The following is a 21,259-nucleotide window of genomic DNA, read 5'->3' on the forward strand; positions in this document are numbered from 1 at the left end:
TGGGAATACAGAGCTGGGTGACTCAGTGGCTCAGTCTGTTAAGTATCTGACTCTTGATCTCAGCTCAGGTCTTGATCTCAGGGCTGTGAATTCAAGCCCCACATTGGGCACCACCCTGGGAGTGGAGCCTACTTAAAAAAAAAAACAATTAAAAATTTTAATTTTAATTTTAAAAAGCTGACTCTGGCTCTTTTGTAAAGACTGGGTTGGAAGGGAACAAAAGTGAAAGCAGATCAAGCTAGAGGCTGATGCAGTCATTCAGGCAAGAGAGGAGGGGGCTTAGGCCAGACTGGGGCGGCAAGCTGTGGAGGAGGAGACCACTTCTGGATCTACTCTGGAGACAGAATTCAGGGCACTGGGAAATGAACTGGATAAATGACATGGTAGGCAGAGGGAAGTGAAAAAGTGAAGTTGTCTCAGAGAGATGAGAAAGATAATGCAGGCATCAAGGCCAAAAGCAGCAAGCCAGGAGGACCAGCAGGTCTGGGAGAGAAATGGTTGTAGCAGGGCCTCCAATGGAGCTCCCTTCAGAACCTTTAAATGTGAGCATTGGAGTGATAATAGAAAGATCTTCCTGATGACAGCATCTGGGCCATTTCTAACAACTCTGCACTTCACACCCAACCAGCTCAGAAGCTTGCACCGTCTAGAGGGATAGCCTGAGTAGGCACTGCAGTTAAGGAGCAGAGAATGGGAATCTGATAGTGAAACACTGAGTTTGAAAGTACATTTTAAGTGATGCATGAAGTACCCATCATTTGAAATACCAGCCATATTCGAACTTACCTGTGGACAATATTAGAATTAGAATGTGAGAACCAGAAGTACACCAGGTTAGGGTCCCTGGGAATCAGACTCTGAGACAGAAATTAGCACGCAGGAGGTTTATCAGGAAGTGCTGTGACAATGGGCACCAGTGGAAGGAGGAGAACAAAGCTGGATAGAACAGAGGGCAATGCTGAGCTGTGATGTTTCAATGGAGGCCTCAGCTGACCCTACCAGGAGATCTAAAACTAAACCTTCAGAATTGTCCCAAGTTGGGGTGCAGGAGGACAAGAGAGACGGTTCTTTATACCTCCATGTCAATCAGTCATTGGAAGTGGGCTGCCCTGGAAATGAAGCAGGACCTGGAGGGAGGTGGCTCTTCAGCTGAGGCAGTCTTCCTATCTCCCCATAGGGACTGATAGCTCAGGGACGTTTGTAGGCAACACCCTCAGAAGCTAGAAGAAAAGGCCCTTTATTCCTGAAAGAGGATTTGAGCAGCACATCACACCATCCTGGGAAGGGAATTTAGACATCTCTTACTCTAAGCGCTTATTTTATAGTTAGAATCTGAGGTTCTGGGAGGTTGTTTACACACAGGGTCCTGGTCTCTTGACTCCTGCAGTATCATGATTTCTATTATGTCATGCTATTCTGGCTTTAAAAATATTAGAGGTGTATTTGAAATGGTTTACCCAGGTGGTGATTGTTGGTTGGGGAACTTTTTTTTTTTTTAAGTTTTATTTATTTAAGTAATCTCTACACCCCACGTGGGGCTTGAACTCAGGACCCCAAGATCAAGAGTCACATGCTCTTGGGCTGCCTGGGTGGCTCAGTTGGTTAAACATCTGCCTTCAGCTCAGGTCATGATCCTAGGGTCCTGGGATGGAGCCCCGTGTCGGGCTCCCTGCTCAGTGGGGAGCCTGCTTCTCCCTCTCCCTCTCCCTGCCGCTCCCCCTGCTTGTGCACTCTCTCTCTGTCAAATAAATAAATAAAATCTTGAAAGAAAGAAAGAAAGAAAGAAAGAAAGAAAGAAAGAAAGAAAGAAAGAAAGAAAGAAAGAAAGAAAGAAAGAAAGAAAGGCAGGAAGGAAGGGAGGAAGAAAGAAGTCGCATGCTCTTCTGACTGAGCCAGCCAGGCACCCCAGTTGGGGGAATCTTTAAAAAAAAACAACAACAACTTGGTTTTCTTTTGAGAGTTTAGAAAAACAGGATTTGTTTGTGGGTTGAATAAATTAGAGCAGCTTACTCCAATTACTTGGTTATTAGTTTGGTTTAAGATCTTGGTTGATATTGAGGTCAGCTTAAGAACCTAAGAAACCCTTTTGTCCCTCCCCCAGCAACACGTACTGCCTTCTGAGGCACATTTACAGCCCTGCAGGGATACTGGGTTCCCAAATGTAAAGTGAGAGGTATCAGGAATTGATTCTCCCAAAATTCTGGCTTAAGAAACAACGCAAATTGGGAGCCTACTATAGGGCACAGCTGCTCTGTGGTACTTTTCACTCAGAAAAAGTTCGACTGAGAGTTGCTGTCATTCATTAACTTTACCATGGATCCTGCATGAAGGATGTGGAGAGAGAAGTTCAGTGAGTCCAATTCTCCTGCCATGTAATGAGGGCCATCCCCTCAAAAGATCAGAATCTGTAGGAAATTATAGTAATTAACCTTTGCTTACTAAATAGACACCAATTAACAATATCAGCATGGTGGTATGGAAAATGGATCTATAACCTTGGACAAGTCATTGAATTTTATAGACTTACTGCTAAATGCAAGGGGTGAACTAAATGATCCATTTCTGCTTAATGTGCCCTGCTTTATCTGAAACCAAAACTTACTCATGCATCGTCCAGAGAAATCCAAGTTCCTCCATTACCATTGATAATATATGGTAAAATCTGGCCTGAAATGATGGAGCATGTTCTCTGACCTGGTTCTTTACAAATATTCTATTTCTATTGAATCTTCTGTTTTATCCAGTGTTCTTAGTTGCAAACAAAAGAACCCACTCTAGCTTGCTTTAGTAGAAAGGCAGTTCATAAAACTCCTGGGAAGACAAGAGATCAAAACCAGAGGCTGTGCTAACATTCACAATGCCCAATCATACCTGGGGGACTGCTCCAGCAAAGAGCCAAGTGCCGCCCTTCCTGGCCACAGACAGGAAGCTCATACTCATGCTGATGCTGCTGAGACTGGAGACCAGAGTACTGACATTTCTGCTCCAGCCATGTCTGATACCTCAGACAACACCCATACCAGAAGGTAGCTTCTGCATGCATGTTCGTACCCTCACTACAAGGGAGGCTGGGAAAGTGAAGTCTGGATTCTCCTTCATAACATTTATTCACACACAAAAGTGTTCCAAAGATGCTGGGTGGCCACAAGCATGACAAATATAATTGTCCACATTTTGCAGATAGAAAAAGTGAGGCTTCAACTCAGAAATCCCCTAACTTTAGCCTCTTCTACTGGTAGTAACTTCAGGAGATTTAAACCCAGGTCTCTTGGAATGCAAGCTCTTTCAGCACTCTGCTATCCTGGGTGCTTTATGGTGCCTAAGCTTTCCTATTTAGGAGCAAAAGAAAAAATAAAGCCTCTAATTTGCCAAATAAAAGTTTATTTCTTCACTTTTTCTTTTACCATCATTCCTCTCCCCTCCCTTCTTCACCAAATGGAAAGACATGTGTTCCTATATTCTATTTGGGCAATCAGTATCATTCTGGACTCTTCGTTGCAAACAATGGAAAACAACAATGGTCAGTTTAAGCGGAAAAGGAATTGGTTGCAAGTGTTTTAAGCCCCTCCAGAATTACACATGCCTAGGGAACCACTCATAAGATGTGCAGGTGATTGAAGCCACAGCCAAGACCACACCACAGGACTAGCCTCACTAGAGAGCTGCTGCCTCCCAGCTGGACACTGGACACTGCCACCAGCACCACTGCCAATGGACCCAGCACGTGACCACTGCTGGAATCACTGGCAGAATAAATTCACCAATCCTGTCTTTTTGCATCACTTCCTCTTGATTAAAAACCAAGCATTGCTGGTCAAGCTTGGGGCAAGGAGAGCAAGCACTGGGGCTTTGGGGCTTTATGAGAGGGTATCTGGGACCTGCCTCCACCAATACTCTCGTAGGAAATTTCCCAAGCTGGAAAGGAGGTTCAGATGCTGCCAAGGTCAGCAAAGGATGGGAACTGAGGCAAATAAATTCTGATGTCCTGATGTCAAGAGACTCAGCTATGCCTAGGTATGGACATCTGTCTCAGGATGTACAAGTCATTGTTAACTGACCTTTTCCCCAGCCATGAGAAATGGAAACTTAGATGTGAGGTCTTATGTATGCAGACCAGACATGAATGGGCTGCCACACTTGAAGGTGAAAAGTGGTCAACTTTCTCCATGCATGAGACGGAGAAGGTCTTGTCCAAGGACTAGAAGGATGGAGAAGAAAGCTGTGGCAGGGCCTGCGTACCACTCAAAATCAAGTCAAGAGGTGGGCGCCTGGGTGGCTCAGTCATTTAAGCGACTGCCTTCGGCTCAGGTCATGGTCCTGGAGTCCCTGGATCGAGTCCCGCATCGGGCTCCCTGCTTGGCAGGGAGTCTGCTTCTCCCTCTGACCCTCCCCCCTCTCATGTGCTCTCTCTCTCTCTCTCAAATAAATAAATAAAATCTTAAAAAAAAAATCAAGTCAAGAGGAAGAGGAGGAAGGTGAAGGACTCCACCAAGCAGAGCTCAAGGCCTTTGATCACCACATGCCCATTCAGCCATCACGTAGGGCCCAAGGGCAATCCTGAGGCCCTGAAGCACCACCAAAGGTGATGTGCCCTCAAAGCAGGGAAATACCAGGAGATAGTCTCGTCCCTAATTAGCCATACATCATTAATAACTAATACTTAGAATAACTAGCACTTAACACGTGTCAGAAACTCCACTGAGTGCATTACAGGGATTATCCCATTTCATGCTTACAAGATCCCTTTAAGGTAAGGGATTACTATTATTATACCACAGTAAGTGGTAGAATGGGGATTTGATCCCCATTGATCACTATGATTTCAAGGACCTGGATCAGACCTTTCCCTTTTCTTTAGGGATCACAAATTCAAAGTCCACTTTAGAGGACTCCTTGCACTGAGTATTAAATGCAGTGTACACAGGCAGGCATGAGCCTGGTGGAAGCTAACAACTCAGCACCAAATTTCATACATGCTACTAGACTGATTCACTTCATTGCCCGCATCCTCCTGCAGTTGTTGACATCAGTGTGATGTGACATCATCACTGCTCCGTTAGACAAATCATTTACTGTCACTAACCATCTGTTGCTTTTCTATAAAACAAGAGGGTTGGACTAGATGGTCTATCTCAGAGGCCCTTTCCAAATCTAAAATGTTATGGATCTGGAGTTTTCCAGACACTGGGCCATGCTCTTGGGTCCTATAGCCAGCAGTTGAGATCAGCAAGATGAACAGCCATCCTCAGTATACTGCCCCAAAAGGCCATGACCATGACCTTGTTCTCTCTGTGTCCAGCCACTGACACTCACAGAGCACACCCCTTCAATTCCAGGCCAACATTATGGCATAAGGATGAAAAGCTGAGTCCCGTTAAATGAACAGACTTCTACTTCTCTGAAGATTAAGTAAAAGCCCCTAAAAATGTTAGGGGAGGACCATGTTCCAAAGCATACACGGAAGAATAAATCTAAGTAAGCCTAGGTCACACCTCTTGCTGATGTCAGTTTTCTGCCCTAGGGAGAAGCAAAGATGCTGAAAGATGGGAAGGTCTTCAGAGTGGTCCAAGAGAACTGCTGGGATCCAGAAGTCCGTATTAGAGAAATGGACCAAACAGGTACTTAGGACGAGAAATGCTACCAATGTCTGTATCTGATATAAAAGCAACATCTGCCTCTAAAAGTCTGTTGACCACTTTATGTGATTAACGTGATGGCAACTTCTGATTGCCTTTTCTCCACAGGACAGGCTATTTCAGCTTCGCTTCTACTACAATGCTTTTAAGAATATGGATTTAAACTTTTTAAAATTACGTATACCTTGTTTTAAAGTAGCATGCTACATCATCAGAAAAATAAAAGTAGTATTTTATTATTTTAAACTTTTAAGTTCAAATGTAGAGTACTTACTGTGAAGTCAACTAAAACCGTAAAAACAAGAATTCACAATTAAGGATGCCAACTGCTTGCTTAATCAGATTCAGGATCCATATTCTTTCTATAGTTTGTCTCAATGCACAGTACAGAATGTCCCCACTGACATACAAGGAGTGGAAATGGGAGTAGTTAAAAAGAAAGTTAATCATATAATAATCTCAGGATACTCTACAATGTAACCAGTCCAGAAATTTGAAAAGTGAAAATTGGGAAATTCTTGTTTCAAAGCTGAATCACTAACAATTTCTAAGAACTGCTTGATTTTCCTTATCTTACATCTAAAAAGCAAACAAGTCTCCCCAATTTAAAAGAATTTCAAAGACTATCTAAAATATGGTATGATGGCCACATCGTGCTTTCACTTATTACTACCTGGTCGACTGTGCGACCTGAGGAGTATTTGCTCCAAGAAGATGCACTGAGCCTTCTAGACACATGTGAGCCATGACTATGGACCATGATGGGGAACTCACCACTACAACACTGTCAGGCCTAAATTTTGACATGGGTTGTCTAGATTCAAACAAGAAAACAAACAATGCATATACACAAATGAAAGAGCAGCTTGGAATTATCACCTTCTTAATCGAAGACAAATGTATAAGAACTTCAAATACATATAGAGATAGCAGAAGCCATTTTATTCCAAAGTCTGCACAAAATGAGTTAATCTGCCAGCCCTAAATAAGGAGGTAGTCTCTGGCATAGTAGAACTTGGTCTAGGATACTTCTGGCCAGGTACTTCTTCATAGGTTTCTTTAACAATTATAAGTATATTTAAATAGCATTCAAATTGAATTTTACAGAAAGTCTAAAGCACCTCTGTAGACCACACCAGAGAACACAGAGTATATGCCCCTGTTCTACAAGTATATGGGAGTGGGAGGAGAGTGAGAGAGAAAAAGCATCCCAGGCCTAGAGCAAAGAGCAAGGTTTTGATCTAAATGTGAAGTTTAGAGTGAAGATGGTGGAGGCATAGGGGACCCTAATTTCGTCTGGTCCCCAGAATTCAGCTAGATAGTAATCAAATCATTCTGAACACCTGCAAAATTAGCCAGAGATCTGAGAAAAGAATTGCTGCAATTCTACAAATAGAAAAGCAACCACTTCTTGCAAGGTAGTAGGTGCAGAGATGTGAATCCAAGGCAATATATGGGAAGATAAACCTTTGGGGGAAGAAGCCTCCTTAAGCTGGGTACCAGAGGTGTTATAATCAGCAGAATGCAAAATCAGAACTTTTAGAAGTCTGCCTGAAAGGCGATCAGGTGGCAAAGTGGGGCAGAATCCTAGGTGGGACAGCGTGGTCTCAGGAGCCCCGGGGTCACAAAAAGAACAGGGATGCCTGAGTGCAGCTGAGTTCCCAATCGTCAGAGCAGGGAAGCCAGCTGCAAACAGAGAGCTCAGGAGTGGGCTTTCTGCTCCGTGTTGCCATAAACCCCAAATGCCAGCACAGTCGGGCAACTGCTCTCGGAGCAGCGACCCAGCAAGCAGCAGAACCCCGGTGAAACCCGTTACTCCCCCAGGAGAAACAGCATGGGTCCCTGCCTTAGGAGGCCATAAAGTTTGGAGACTCAAAATTGGGTCATGCCTGAGATAAAAACGCTCAGTCGTGGGCTGGGTGAACACAGAGAGCAGGTAGAAACCAGGGAGACATTCCCTCCCGCCCGCACGGCTGTTGGTGCTCTGTCACCGCCCACTGTGACCATGGCCCCAGACCGTGGCCTGTAAATTGGCGACCAGAGTTCCTGAGGGGGCCCTGGTCCTGATGGTGGTGGCAGCGGCCAACCCCCCTCCCGCAATGCCCGCAGGTGGCAGGAGCTGGAGGGTCCACTGCCCATCGGGATTTCTACTGGCTGCGCTACTTTCTGGCCGGAATGTGTGCCAAAACAACAGTTGCTCCTTTGGATCAAGTAAAAGTTTTATTACAAGCTCACAATCACCATTACAAACATTGAGGAGTATTTGCTGCATTGGGTGCTGTTCCCCAAAAGAAGGGATACCTTGGATTATATGAAGGTATATATAATGATGATCCGAACCTCTCCCTATCGTGCAATCCAGTTTTTGGCACTTGAGCATTATAAAACGTTAACTACTACAAAGCTGGGGGTTTCCAGTCATGTGCACAGGTTAATGGCTGGATCCATGGCAGCTGTGACAGCAGTTATCTGTCCTTACCCTCTTGACATGGTGCGAGTATGCCTAGCACTCCAGGTGAAAGGGGAACACACTTAGACAGGAATTATTCATGCATTTAAGACAATTTATGCAAAGGAAGGTGGTTTCCTTGGATTTTACAGAGGTCTAATGCCCACTATATTAGGAATGGCTCCCTAAGCAGGTATTTCATTTTTTACTCTTGGTACCTTAAAGAGTATTGGGCTTTCCCATGCTCCCACCCTTCTTGACAGACCTTCATCAGACAATCCTAACATCTTAGTTTTGAAAACCCACATAAACTTATTTTGTGGCAGTGTTGCTGGAGCCATAGCACAGACAATATCCTACCCATTTGATGTAACTCATCGGCAAATGCAATTAGGAACAGTTCTTCCACAATCTGAAAAATGCCTTGCCATGTGGGAGACTATGAAGTACATCTACGGACACCATGGAATTCAAAGAGGATTATATCGTGGTTTATCTCTTAATTACATTTGCTGTGTTCCCTCTCAAGCAGTGGCTTGTACAACATATGAACTTATGAAGCAGTCTTTTCACCTCAACTAAAGAAAATCATGATTTCTTTTCCTTAATAAAATCTCAGAGGGAGAAAGGAAGGAAGGAAGGAAGGAAGGAAGGAAGGAAGGAAGGAAGGAAGGAAGGAAGGAAGGAAAGAAAGAAGAAAGGGAAGGGAAGGGAAGGAAAGGAAAAAGAAATGAAACCAGGGAGACAAGAGTGATTCACTGCTTTTCTGTGAGGGCTCACTGAAGAGTAGGGGGGCACAAACTTTCAGCTCTGGAACTAGAGATCGGGGTATTGCCATTTTCATGCCCCCATCATGCTGAAAGCCTTCAGGGAGCAAAACAGCACTACATAGTGCAGTCTGGAGCTGCTTACACTGAGCCCGGCCCCCTGGCAAGGGGGGTGCAATTCTGCTCAGGCAAAGACACCTGAGAATGAGCACAACAGGCTCCTCCCCCAGAAGACCAGAACAAACAACCAGCTAATACCAAGTTTACCAATTACAGAGAACTGCAAAACTTCAGCTCTTGGGGAAAACAGTATATAGCTTTTTTGTTTTTTTTCTTATTATTCTTCAGTCTTTCAGTTGTATATTTTTTTCTTTTCAGCTTGTTTCTTATTTTATCAATTCTTTTTTTAAGTCTTTTTTGATTTTTACTTTTACATTTATGTTTTATATATATATTTCATTTTTGGTTTCCTTTTATTGTATTCAATTTTATTTTTGTATATATGTAAGTTTTTCTTTCTTTCCTATTTTGGGACCTAGTTTCTTCTAAAAAACAGACCAAAATACACTCAGGATCTAGTTTATTGTTGTGTTCTCTTCTACGTCTTGTTTGATTTCTCTCTCTCTCTCCCTCTTTTTTTGTTTGTTTGTTTGTTTTCTGTTATCTTCTGATTTGTTTAATGTGTATTTTTCTGGTGTTGTTGCTATTTTTGTATTTTCTCTCCCTTTCATCTATTCTTTTCTGGACATAATGATGAGATGGAAAAACTCATCCCAAAAGAAAGAACAGGAGGCAGTGCTCCCTGCCAGGGATTTAATCAATATGGATATAAGTAAGATGTCAGAACTACAATTCAAAACAATAATTATAAAGGCACTAGCTGGGCTTGAAAAAAGCACAGAAGACACTAGAGAATCTCTTACTGGAGAAATAAAAGAACTAAAATCTAATCAGGCTGATATCAAAAGGCTATCGTTGAGATGCAATAAAAAAAATGGAGGCTCTAACTGCTAGGATTAATGAGGCAGAAGAGTCAGTGATATAGAACACAAAATGATGGAGAATAAAAAAGCTGAGAAAAAGAGAGATAAACAATTACTGGATCACAAAGGGAGGATGTGAAAGATCAGTGATACCATAAAGCAAAACAATATTAGAATAATCGGGGTCCCAGAGGAAGAGGAAAGAGAGGGGTCAGAAGGTTTATTTGAACAAATTATAGTTGAGAACTTCCCTAATCTGGGGAAGGAAACAGGCATTCAAGTCCAGGAGGCACAGAGAACTCCCCTCAAAATCAATAAAAATAGGTCAACCCCTCAACACATAATAGTGAAGCCTGCAAATTTCAGAGCTAAAGAGAAAACCCTGAAAGTAGCTTGGGACAAGAGGTCCTTAACCTACAAGGGTAGAAACATAAGGTTGGAAGCAGACCTGTCCACAGAGAGCTGGCAGGCCAGAAAGGACTAGCATGATATACTCAAGGTACTAAATGAAAAAATATGCAGCCAAGAATACTTATCCAGCAAGGCTCTCATTCAGAATAGAAGGAGAGATAAAGAGCTTCCTGGACAAACAGAAACTAAAAGAATTTGTGATCACTAAACCAGCACTGCAAGAAATATTAAAGGGGCTCCTTTGAGTGAAGAGACAGCCCAAAAGTAACAAAGACCAGAAAGGAACAGAGACAATATACAGAAACAGGGACTTTACAGGTAATACAACGGTACTAAATTCATATCTTTCAATAATTACTCTTAATGTAAATGGACTAAATGCTCCCATCAAAAGACACACGGCATCAGATTGGATTAAAAAACAAGAACCATTGATATGTTGTCTACAAGAGACTCATTTTAGACCCAAAGACACCTCCAGATTGAAAGTGAGGAGGTGGAGAACAATTTATCATGCTAATGGACATCAAAAGAAAGCTTGGGTAATTTACATTAGACAAACTAGACTTTAAACCAAAGACTGTAATAGGAGATGGAGAAGGGCACTATATCAGAATAAAAGGGTCTAACCAACAAGAAGATCTAACAATTTTAAGTACTTATTCCCCTAACTTGGGAGCAGCCAATTATATAAACCAACTAATAACCAAAATAAAGAAATATATTGATAATAATATATTAATGGTAGGAGACTTCAATACTCCTCTCACAGCAATGGACAGATCATCTATGCAGAATATCAACAAGTAAACAAGGGCTTTGAATGACACACTGGACCAGATGGGCTTCACAGATATATTCAGAGAATTTCATCCTAAAGCAGCAGAATACACATTCTTCTTGAGTGCACATGGAACATTCTCCAGAATACATCACATACTGGGTCACTAATCAGGTCTCAAACAGTACCAAAAGATTGGGATTATTCCCTGCATATTATCAGGCCACAATGCTTTAAAATTTGAACTCAATCAAGAGAAAATTTGGAAGGAATACAAATACATGGAGGTTAAAGAGCATCCTACTAAAGAATGAATGGGTCAACTGGGAAATTAAAAAAGAATTTTAAAAATTCATGGAAACAAATGAAAATGAAAACACAACTGTTCAGGACCTTTGGGATGCAGCAAAGGCTGTATATAGCAATACAGGCCTTTCTCAAGACACAAGAAAGTTCTCAAATACACAACCTAACCTTACACCAAAAGGAGCTGGAGAAAGAAGAGCAAACAAAGCCTAAACCCAGGAGGAGAAGAGAAATAATAAAGATTAGAGCAGAAATCAATGAAATAGAAATCAAAAGAACAGTAGAATAGATCAATGAAACTAGGAGCTGGTTCTTTGAATTAACAAGATCAATAAACCCCTAGCCAGACTCATCAAAAAGAAAAGAGAAAGGACCCAAATAAATAAAATCATAAATGAAAGAGGTGATCACAACCAACAATGAAGAAATACAATTATAAGAGCATATTATGAGCAACTATATGCCAACCAATTAGGCAATCTGGAAGAAATGGATGCATTCCTAGAAACATATAAAGTATCAAAACAAAAACAGGAAGAAACAGAAAACCTGACCAGAGCCATAACTAGCAAAGAAATTGAAGCAGTAATCAAAGATCTCCCAACAAACACTACTCCAGGGTTGGATGGCCTCCCAGTGGAATTCTACCAAACATTTAAAAAAGAATTAATACCTATTCTTCTGAAGCTGTTTAAAAAAAAATAGAAATGGAAGGAAAAACTTCCAAATTCATTCTTTGAGGCCAGCATTACCTTGATCCCAAAACCAGACAAAGATCCTGCCAAAAAGGAGAATCACAGACCAATATCCCTGATGAACATGGATGCAAAAATTCTCACCAAGATACTAGTTAATAGGATCCAACAGTACTTTAAAGGATTATTCACCACGACCATGTGGGATTTATTCTTGGGCTGCAAGGGTGGTTCAACATCCACAAATCAATCAACATGATACACTACATTAAAAAAAGAAAGGACAAGAACCATATGATCCTCTCAATAGATGCAGAAAAAGTATTTGACAAAATACAGCATCCTTTCTTGATAAAAAAAAAAAAAAAACTCCCTGCAGTGTAGGGATAGAGAAAACATACCTCAATATCATAAAAGCCATATACAAAAAACCCACAGAGAAAATCAATCTCAATGGGGAAAAACTGAGAGCCCTAAGGTCAGGAACATGACAGAGGTGTCCACTCTCACCACTGTTTCAATATAGTACTAGAAGTCCTAGTCTCCACAATCAGACAACAGAAAGAAATAAAATGCACCCAAACTGGCAAAGAAAAGTCAAGCTTTCACTCTTCACAAAGATGACATGATACTCTATGTTGAAAACCCAAAAGACTCCACCAAAAACTTGCTAGTACTCATACAGGAATTCAGCAATGTGGCAGGATATAAAATCAATGCACAGAAGTCACCTACATGTCTATCCACTAACAATGAGACAGAAGAAAGAGAAATTAAGGAATCCATCCCATTTACAATTGCACCAAAAACCATAAGATACCTAGGAATAAACCTAACCAAAGAGGCAAAGGATCTGTACTCAGAAAACTATAGAACACTTATGAACGAAATTGAGGAAGAGACAATGAAGTAGAAAAACATTCCATGCTCATGGATTGGAAGAACAAATATTGTTAAAATGTCATGATACCCAAAGCAATCTACACATTCAGTGCAATCCCTATCAAAATACCATCAACATTTTTCAGAGCTGGAACAAATAATCCTAAAATTTGTAAGGAACCCGAAAAGACCCCGAATAGCCAGAGGAATGTTGAAAAAGAAAAGCAAAGCTGGTGGCATCACAATTCCAGACTTCAAGCTCTATTACAAAGTGTAATCATCAAGACAGTATGGTACTGTCACAAAAAACAGACACAGATCAATGTAATAGAGAACAGAATAGAGAACCCAGAAATGGCCCCTCAACTCTATGGTTAACTAATCTTCAACAAAGCAGGAAAGAGGGCACCTGGGTGGCTCAGTTGGTTAAGCGACTGCCTTCAGCTCAGGTCATGATCCTGGAGTCCCAGGATCGAGTCCCACATCGGGCTCCCTGCTCAGCAGGGAGTCTGCTTCTCCCTCTGACCCTCCCCCCTCTCATGCTCTCTATCTCATTCTATCTGTGAAATAAATAAAATCTTAAAAAAAAAAGCAGGAAAGAATGTCCAATGGAAAAAAGACAGACTCTTCAACAAATGGCGTGGGGAAAATTGGACAGCCTCATGCAGAAGAGTGAAACTGGACCATTTTTTTACACCATACACAAAAATAAACTCAAAATGGATGAAAGACCTAAATGTGAAATAGGAATCCATCAAAATCCTAGAGGAGAACACAGGCAGCAACCTCTGTGACCTTGGCCACAGCAACTTCATGCTAGACAGGTCTTCAAAGGCAAGGGAAACAAAAGCAGAAATGAATTATTGGGATTTCATCAAGATAAAAGGCCTTTGCACAGCAAAGGAAACAGACAACAAAACCAAAAGACAACCGACAGAATGGGAGAAGATATTTGCAAATGACATATCAGATAAAGGGCTAGTATCCAAGATCTATAAATAACTTATCAAACTCAACACCCAAAAAAACAAAAAATCAGTCAAGAGATGGGCAGAAGTCAGGGTGCCTGGGTGGCTCAGTCTGTTAGGCATCTGCCTTCAGGTCAGGTCATTATCATCAGGGTCCTGGGATTGAGCCCTGCATCAGGCTCCCTACTCAGCTGGGAGTCTGCTTCTCCCTCTCCCTCTGCCCCTCCCCCCACTTGTGCTCTCTCTCACCCTCTCTCGAATAGATAAATAAAATCTTTAAAAAAAGAAATGGGCAGGGAGCCTGGGTGGCTCAGTTGGTTGGGCGGCTGCCTTCGGCTCAGGTCATGATCCTGGAGTCCCGGGATCGAGTCCCACATCAGGCTCCCTGCTCAGCAGGGACTCTGCTTCTCCCTCTGACCCTCTTCCCTCTCATGCTCTCTATCTCTCATTCTCTCTCTCTCAAATAAATAAATAAAATATTAAAAAAAAAGAAAAGAAATGGGCAGAAGACATGAACAGACATTTCTCCAAAGAAGACATATAAATGGCCAACAGACACATGAAAAAGTGCTCAACATCACTCGGCGTCAGGGAAATACAAATCGAAACCACAAAGACATATCACCCCACACCAGTCAGAATGGCTAAAGTTAACAAATCAGGAAATGACAGATGTTGGTGAGGATGTGGAGAAAGGGGAACCCTCCTACACTGCTGGTGGGAATGCAAGCTGGTGCAGCCACTCTGGAAAACAGTATGGAGGTTCCTCAAAAAGTTGAAAATGGAGCTACCTTATGACCTAGCAATTGCACTACTAGGTATTTGTCCAAAGGATATAAACATAATGATTTTAAGAGGCACCTGCACCCCAATGTTTATAGCAGCAATGTCCACAACAGCCAAAATATGGAAAGAACCCAGCTGTCCATCCACTGATGAATCGATAAAGAAGATGTGGTATATATATATACAATGGAATATTACTCAGCCATCAAAAAAATGAAATCTTACCATTTGCAGCAACATGGATGGAACTAAAGGCTATTATGTTAACTGAAATAAGTCAATCGGAGAAAAACAATGATCATCTGAGCTCACTCATATGTGGAATTTAAGTAACAAAACAGAGGATCAGGGAAGGGAGGGAAAAATTAAATAAGATGAAATCAGAGAGGGAGACAAATTTAAGAGACTCTTATCTATAGGAAACAAACTGAGGGTTGCTAGAGGAGAGGTGGGTGGGGGATGGGGTAACTGGGTGATGGGCATTAAGGAGGGCACTTGATATAATGAGCACTGGGTGTTATATGCAACTGATGAATCACTAAACTACCTCTGAAACTAATAATACACTATATGTTAATTAATTGAATTTAAATGAAATAAAATTAAAATTTAAAAGAAAGAAATGTGAAGCTCAAGCAAGGACCCATTGTTTCAAGGAGAAAACTAGTAGAAATGAGACACAGATGGCTGTTGTCAGAACCAATGCTTATACCTGCAGTTTAGATGAAGGGTGTCTCCTTTGGATTTTGTTTTGTGTTTTATTCCACGGCTATCCTTGAGAGAACTGTCATGACTAACCCTGGCTGAGCACTTTTGTGCCAGGCACTGTTCTCAGCACCTACCATGTATTCACTCACTTAATCCCCATAACAACCCTAGGAGATAGTATCTATTATTATGCCCTTTTTATAGATGAAGAAAGTGAGGTACAGAGGTTAAGCAATTTGCCCAAGATCACACAGCTTACAGAGGGCAGAAACAGGATTCCAATCCAGGCAGTCTGACCCCCCAGGGGCGTAACAACTAACTATATCCTACCACCTATGTGGAGGTAAGAAAATAAAATGATGAAATGCCCAGCACAGAAGATTCCAGCAATCCATGCCATCTTCATGGGGAGGAAAATGTAACCAGCAGACCCTGGGTCATTTCACCACAAGATCCAACACAGAGCTGAGAAAGACCAAAGTAGTAAGATAACGAGATGATGTATCTGTGTCTCCCAAGTCCTCAACTAGGTTGAGTTCCTCTTGAAGCTGGTTCTGGGGTTGACCCAGGAAGGTCAGAATCGGTGAGGGATCCAGGCCTGATAAGGGCTGGAGTGGGAGCTCAGTCTTCTCTGCATGGAGGAGGCTAAGAGGTCCCAGTGGAGTCTGAGGAATGTGAGCACATACCTGCTCATATCTCATCCTTTCTCAACATCTCTAGAAGGCAGGTATTGTACCTATTGCTACCTAAGGGAGGAAAGGAGGTTAGGTGATTTGCTCAGGATCACACAGCTAGAAGATGGCAGAGCTAGGATTGTTCCTAGGGCTGTTTCTCTCATTCTACCACAAAAGCTCTCCCCAAACTTTTCTCAGCATAAGGATCGGCTGGGATGCGTGCTAAAAAATTTTTGGGGGCCCCCTCCGCTGAATCAGAATGTCCAAAGGAGGGCCTAGGCATTTGTTTCTATAACAACTCCCCTCGCCATTTTAATCAACAGGTAAGTCTGGGGAATGTTGTGCTATGCTATAGGGTCAAAACCCTGTTTGAAAAAACATAAGCTCCAAATGGATTAGGCTTGTTTTTTCCCTTTCAGTTCTCAGAGACCAAAGAATATGTATCCAAACCAAATGACGCACAAATAGTGCAATTTTAATCTGAACTATGTGACGTGCAATGGCCCCTGGGGTATATAGGGAAGGAGCAAGGCTGGACAGGAGCCTCACCCCACCACTTTCAAGCCATGTGACCTTACATCTAATCTACGAAATGCAGAAACAAAATAGAGTAATGTAAGCAAAAGCATTTAGGTAAAATGTAAAGACTTTACAATTGAAAGGAGCTCATCTGTTTTATACTAATCAATGAACATAAACATTATCGTGACAGTGTTTTAACAATGCTTTCTAATCAAACACTGCAGTCTCTAGTCCTCACTAAATAATGATTTATTCTTTCATTTATTGGGTCTGTTCCACATGCCGGGCACAGTTCTGGACACTAGAAATATGGCATGGATGGTCAGGCTCATGCGGTGTTTACTTTCATAGGGGAAGCCACAGAGTAAACCACTAAACACAGTAATGACAGACTGCATAGAAAAGGGAAGGAACAGAACAATGGGACAGGGAGCGAGTGGCTGGAGCTAGGAAAGGCCTCCCTGAGGAGGTGACATCTCAACCAAACCTAAGGGTGAAAATGAGTCCACCCTGTGGTGAGCCAAAAGAACATTCCAGGCAGGTGGAACAGCAGTGCAAAGTCCTGGGGCAGGAAAGCATGCAAATAACAGGCAGAAGGCCAACAAAGCACAGAGTGAGCCCTGGGAGAGACTGCATGGGCCTTATAGACCACGTTCAAGTCTAGATTTTACTCCAAGTGTGATGAAAAGCCCTTGGAAGTCTGAAGCAAGGAAGTGACTTGATCTGAGTTTTAAGCCTTACTCTGACTTCCGAGGACAGGACTCTAAGAGGACAAGAATGATAGTAGGAGACCAGTTCCGAGGCTTCTGCAGTGGTCCATGTATGCTGGTGGTTTGGACCAGGTAGTAGCAGGGGGTGGGAGAGGTGGGCAATGAAAGGAATCAGAGTAGAGCTAACAGGACTTGCTGGTGGGTTGAATGTGACTACAAGAGAAAGAGGAGTCGGCTCAGTCTGGCAGCATCTCTCCTGATACCCCAGCTCCCGGAGCTTGAAGACAAGAGATTTTAGGCATCCTGGTTGCTGGATTCTAGGGCCTACCCAGAGACTCATTCTGCGCATCCTACAGTGGGACTCCACCCAGGTGCACTTAGGAGATGAATTAAAAGGGAAGGTGGCTAAGAAACACTCTGGGACACATGACCTAAGATGAAGAGCTCTGAAAGAAGATGGAAAAATGTCTTGCTTAAATAAAACTTCACAGGAAGGAGGGTAGAAATAGCCCTTTACAAAAGGGGCCACTTGGCTTTTCTTGAATGAGCTCATTTTTGTCCAGCTTTCACCCCTCCCCCGGCCTGGGGCTGAGGGATAAGGGGGGCCTGGGACAAAGAGCCTGAGAGAAGGGGGATGGGGGGAGCAGCGGGGGAGGGGAGAGTGGGATGGAGATGTGCTGGGCTCTGGGAAATGCAAGAGGAGTGCCTGGACTATTCTTCTCATCACCTTTGCCTTTCTTTGGGTCTGTGTCTAGGAGTGACCGTGCAAGCCCTTTCCACAGTTCCTGTCATGTTTAGTTACTGGGTGAGTGTGAAAACTCAAACCGTCTCCTTGGTGGGCGAAGGCTCACGTCCAACTCAGTAGCGAGTAGACAGATGCCTCAAGTCTTGACACTGCCCCCCAACTCTCCTCCCCTTTAGGGATCACCAGGGACCCCCAGCTTCTCATACTGCAGTGTCCCCTTCCAGGCCTTCCTCCTAGTCATGTTCTTGCTCTAGACCCACATGGTCTAGAATGGTAGCCCAGGAGCCACATGTCAACATGTGGCTCACATTACATTTCCATTGAACAGAGCAGTTCTAGACTCAACCTGAATTCCATCAGAGTTTACCTGTCTCATGATTCATTCCTGCAGTGCCTTGTTCAGTCATTGACAAGCCATTGACAGGTTTATTCTGAGATGATAATGACTGGAGAATGAGAACAATAATAAAGGCCTAATATGTTGCCTCTCTGGGAGAAATACACAATTCAAAATGGGATTCCTGCAGTTGGATGCCTCTCCCTGAGAAATTAAGTATCAAGCGCTGAGTTTCAGGCATGATCACAGTCTGTGGGAGGTCATTTTTGTACATAGCTAGGGATGCACTAAGTATCTACTCAACCAAGTGAATATTCATTTGTGTTGTGATTTAAAGAGCAATGGAAATATCACCTGCTCACACACTTTCCCCATCCATGCTCATATTCCAGTATTAGTGTTTCAGTCTTTATCTGTTCCTGGGATTAGACTCATTTTTTATTTTGTTTTATTTTTTATTTTTGAGAGAGAGAAAGAGAGAGTGCAAAGAGGGGGGAGGGGCAGGGGGAGAGGGAGAAAGAATCCCAAGCAGACTCCCCACTGAGCGCGGAGGCCAACGAGGGGCTCCATCTCAAGACCCTGAGATCATGACCTGAGCTGAAATCAAGAGTTGGGCACTTAACCAACTGAGCCACCCAGACACCTCTAGACTCATTTTTTTTTTAAATAAAAATGCTCTAAGATTTCAGTATGTGCAGATTTATCAGAGTGTCTACTATTTTGACTAAACAACTGGAATTTCAGGAGAGTACCAAACGCCTGCCAGTGGGGTGGGGTGAAGTTAAAAGGAAAGAAAACAGTAAAGAAGGGAGAGTTAAGGAACAGAAAGCAAACCATCTGCATCAGCATTTTGCTGAGGTAACTCTTGAGTGTCACTGCCAACAGGAAGAACAGGGAGGAACACAGACAGGGACAGGAGGGGCCCGTGAGCAGCGTGGCATCCCAGGAGGAGGCATGACAAGGAGGAGTGGTGGTGTGTGGGACACTCATCAGGCCCAGCTCCGGCGTGGGGGAGCTGCCTTGTCGCCCCCTGTGTGCCCTGGGGTGGGTGGGAGGGCGTGGCCCATTCACGTTCCATCTCTTCTTTGGATGACTGGCCCAGAAGTTGTGTCCATCCCTTCTGATTATAACTTCCATTTTTTTAATTAATTGGCAATATACTAGCAGTTTCCTTTACTTCTGCAGTGATTGGGTTTGGGTCTCCTACAGCCAGTGCCTATTTCAATCTGTGCCCCAACTGGCTGAAGAGTAAAAGCCATGGACAGTGACAAATGATTCAGCTCAGGAAAGGTGTTGTTCAGAGTAAATATATAAAGAAGTAGGTTGTGGGGTGCCTGGGTGGCTCAGTTGGTTAAGCGACTGCCTTCGGCTCAGGTCATGATCCTGGAGTCCCAGGATCGAGTCCTGCATCGGGCTCCCTGCTCAGCGGTGAGTCTGCTTCTCCCTTGGACCCTCCCCCATCTCATGCTCTCTCTATCTCATTCTCTCGCTCATAAAATCTTTAAAAAAAAAAAAAAAGTAGGTTGTGAATGATATGATCTTCCCTTACCTGTCTCCGCCAGGCCAAACCTCAGGACACTTTAGACCTGTGCCAGCTTTTAAACAATGACTTGGCTGCCACTGTTGCAAACCACCCCAGGAGGTTTATAGGTCTGGGGACGTTGCCCATGCAGGCCCCTGAGCTTGCCGTGAAGGAGATGGAGCGCTGCGTGAAGGAGCTGGGCTTTCCTGGGGTCCAGATTGGCTCCCACATCAATGAGTGGAATCTGAATGCGCCGGAACTCTTCCCTGTCTACGCAGTGAGTACACGGGGATCCCTCAGCCAGCATGTGGTGGGCCAGGCACTGCGCTGGGTGCAGGAGGGCAGAACATGAATGCACCACCTCCCTGGCAGAGGGAAAGAAAGATGCCTGATGACATGCTGCATATAGCAGGAAATATGTAAAGAGTTCTCCAAGAGGAGTGGGCCATTCCACTAGAAGAGGGACAGGTGGAAATGCTTCACAGGTCAGACCCAAGTAAGCTCAGGGAAATCTCTCTTACTTTCCATCCCCCATGCTCTCTTTCTACTGTTTCATTTGGGAGCTGAAATAATACCCTCATCACAGCCCTGGTGCAAAAGGCCATGTTAGTGACATTCCAAAAAAAAAAAAAAAAATTTATTTTGCTTTAGAAAAAAATACTTATCTTTTAAAATTATGAAATTTGTTTCCAGGTGCCTGAGTGGCTCAGTCCATTAAGTGTCTGCCTTCAACTCAGGTCATGATCCCAGGAGTTGCCATGAACCAAGTTGGGTTTGTCATTTCAAGGGGAGCCTGGAGTTCCAATGTGTCTAGCCATCTCCTTACCTCCTAGACCTCCCTTGTTAGTGAGTGAACCCAATCCTACATGCTCAGGTCAGTTTTCAGGCACGAAAATGACCTCATTACAAGTATGAGGCATACAGCCTGCCTCTACCATGTATCAGCCACAAGACCTGAGTAAGTTACCTAGCCTCTGCCTTAGTTTCTTTCTCTGTAAAATAAGAGTAATAAAAATGCTCATCTCAGAAGGTATTATGCTAAGTGAAATAAGCCAGAAACAGACAAATAAATACCACATGATATCACTTATATGTGGAATCTAAAGAAAAATAAACAGGCAAAAACAGTAATAGATCCAATAAACACAGAGAACAAACTAGTGGCTGCCAGGAGGAAAGGGGTGGGGGATGGGCAAAATGGGTAAAGCAGAGTGGGAGATAGTTGGCTTCCGGTTATGGAACACATAAGGCACGAAGATGAAAGGTCCGGCATAGGGAATAAAATGCATATTATAATAGTGTTGTATGGTGACGGATGGTAGCTACCCTTGTGTGAGCACAGCATAGTATAGACTTGTCAAATCACCATGTTGTACA

The 21,259-nt window shown here is 43.1% G+C and overlaps 1 protein-coding gene and 1 pseudogene across 6 annotated transcripts in view; both read left to right on the top strand.

Annotated features, from left to right (window-relative positions):
* The window catches only part of ACMSD (aminocarboxymuconate semialdehyde decarboxylase), a 71,119-nt gene that overhangs the window by 14,400 nt on the left and 35,460 nt on the right, over nt 1–21,259 (top strand). For 3 of the 6 annotated variants that reach the window (XM_027588889.2, XM_027588890.2, XM_027588891.2), the window contains 3 exons: nt 5,522–5,618; nt 18,034–18,083; nt 19,923–20,159. In XM_027588889.2, coding sequence (XP_027444690.1) covers nt 5,522–5,618; nt 18,034–18,083; nt 19,923–20,159 — 384 coding nt within the window. Of the gene's footprint in view, nt 1–5,521; nt 5,619–18,033; nt 18,084–19,922; nt 20,160–21,259 lie in introns of those variants that run through there. The other 3 variants (XM_027588892.2, XM_027588893.2, XM_027588894.2) reach the window with 2 other exon arrangements.
* On the top strand, nt 7,703–8,667 carry LOC113919552 (annotated as a pseudogene).

Source organism: Zalophus californianus, chromosome 3 (assembly GCF_009762305.2).
Source record: "Zalophus californianus isolate mZalCal1 chromosome 3, mZalCal1.pri.v2, whole genome shotgun sequence".
NCBI classification, from domain to species: Eukaryota; Metazoa; Chordata; class Mammalia; order Carnivora; family Otariidae; genus Zalophus; species Zalophus californianus.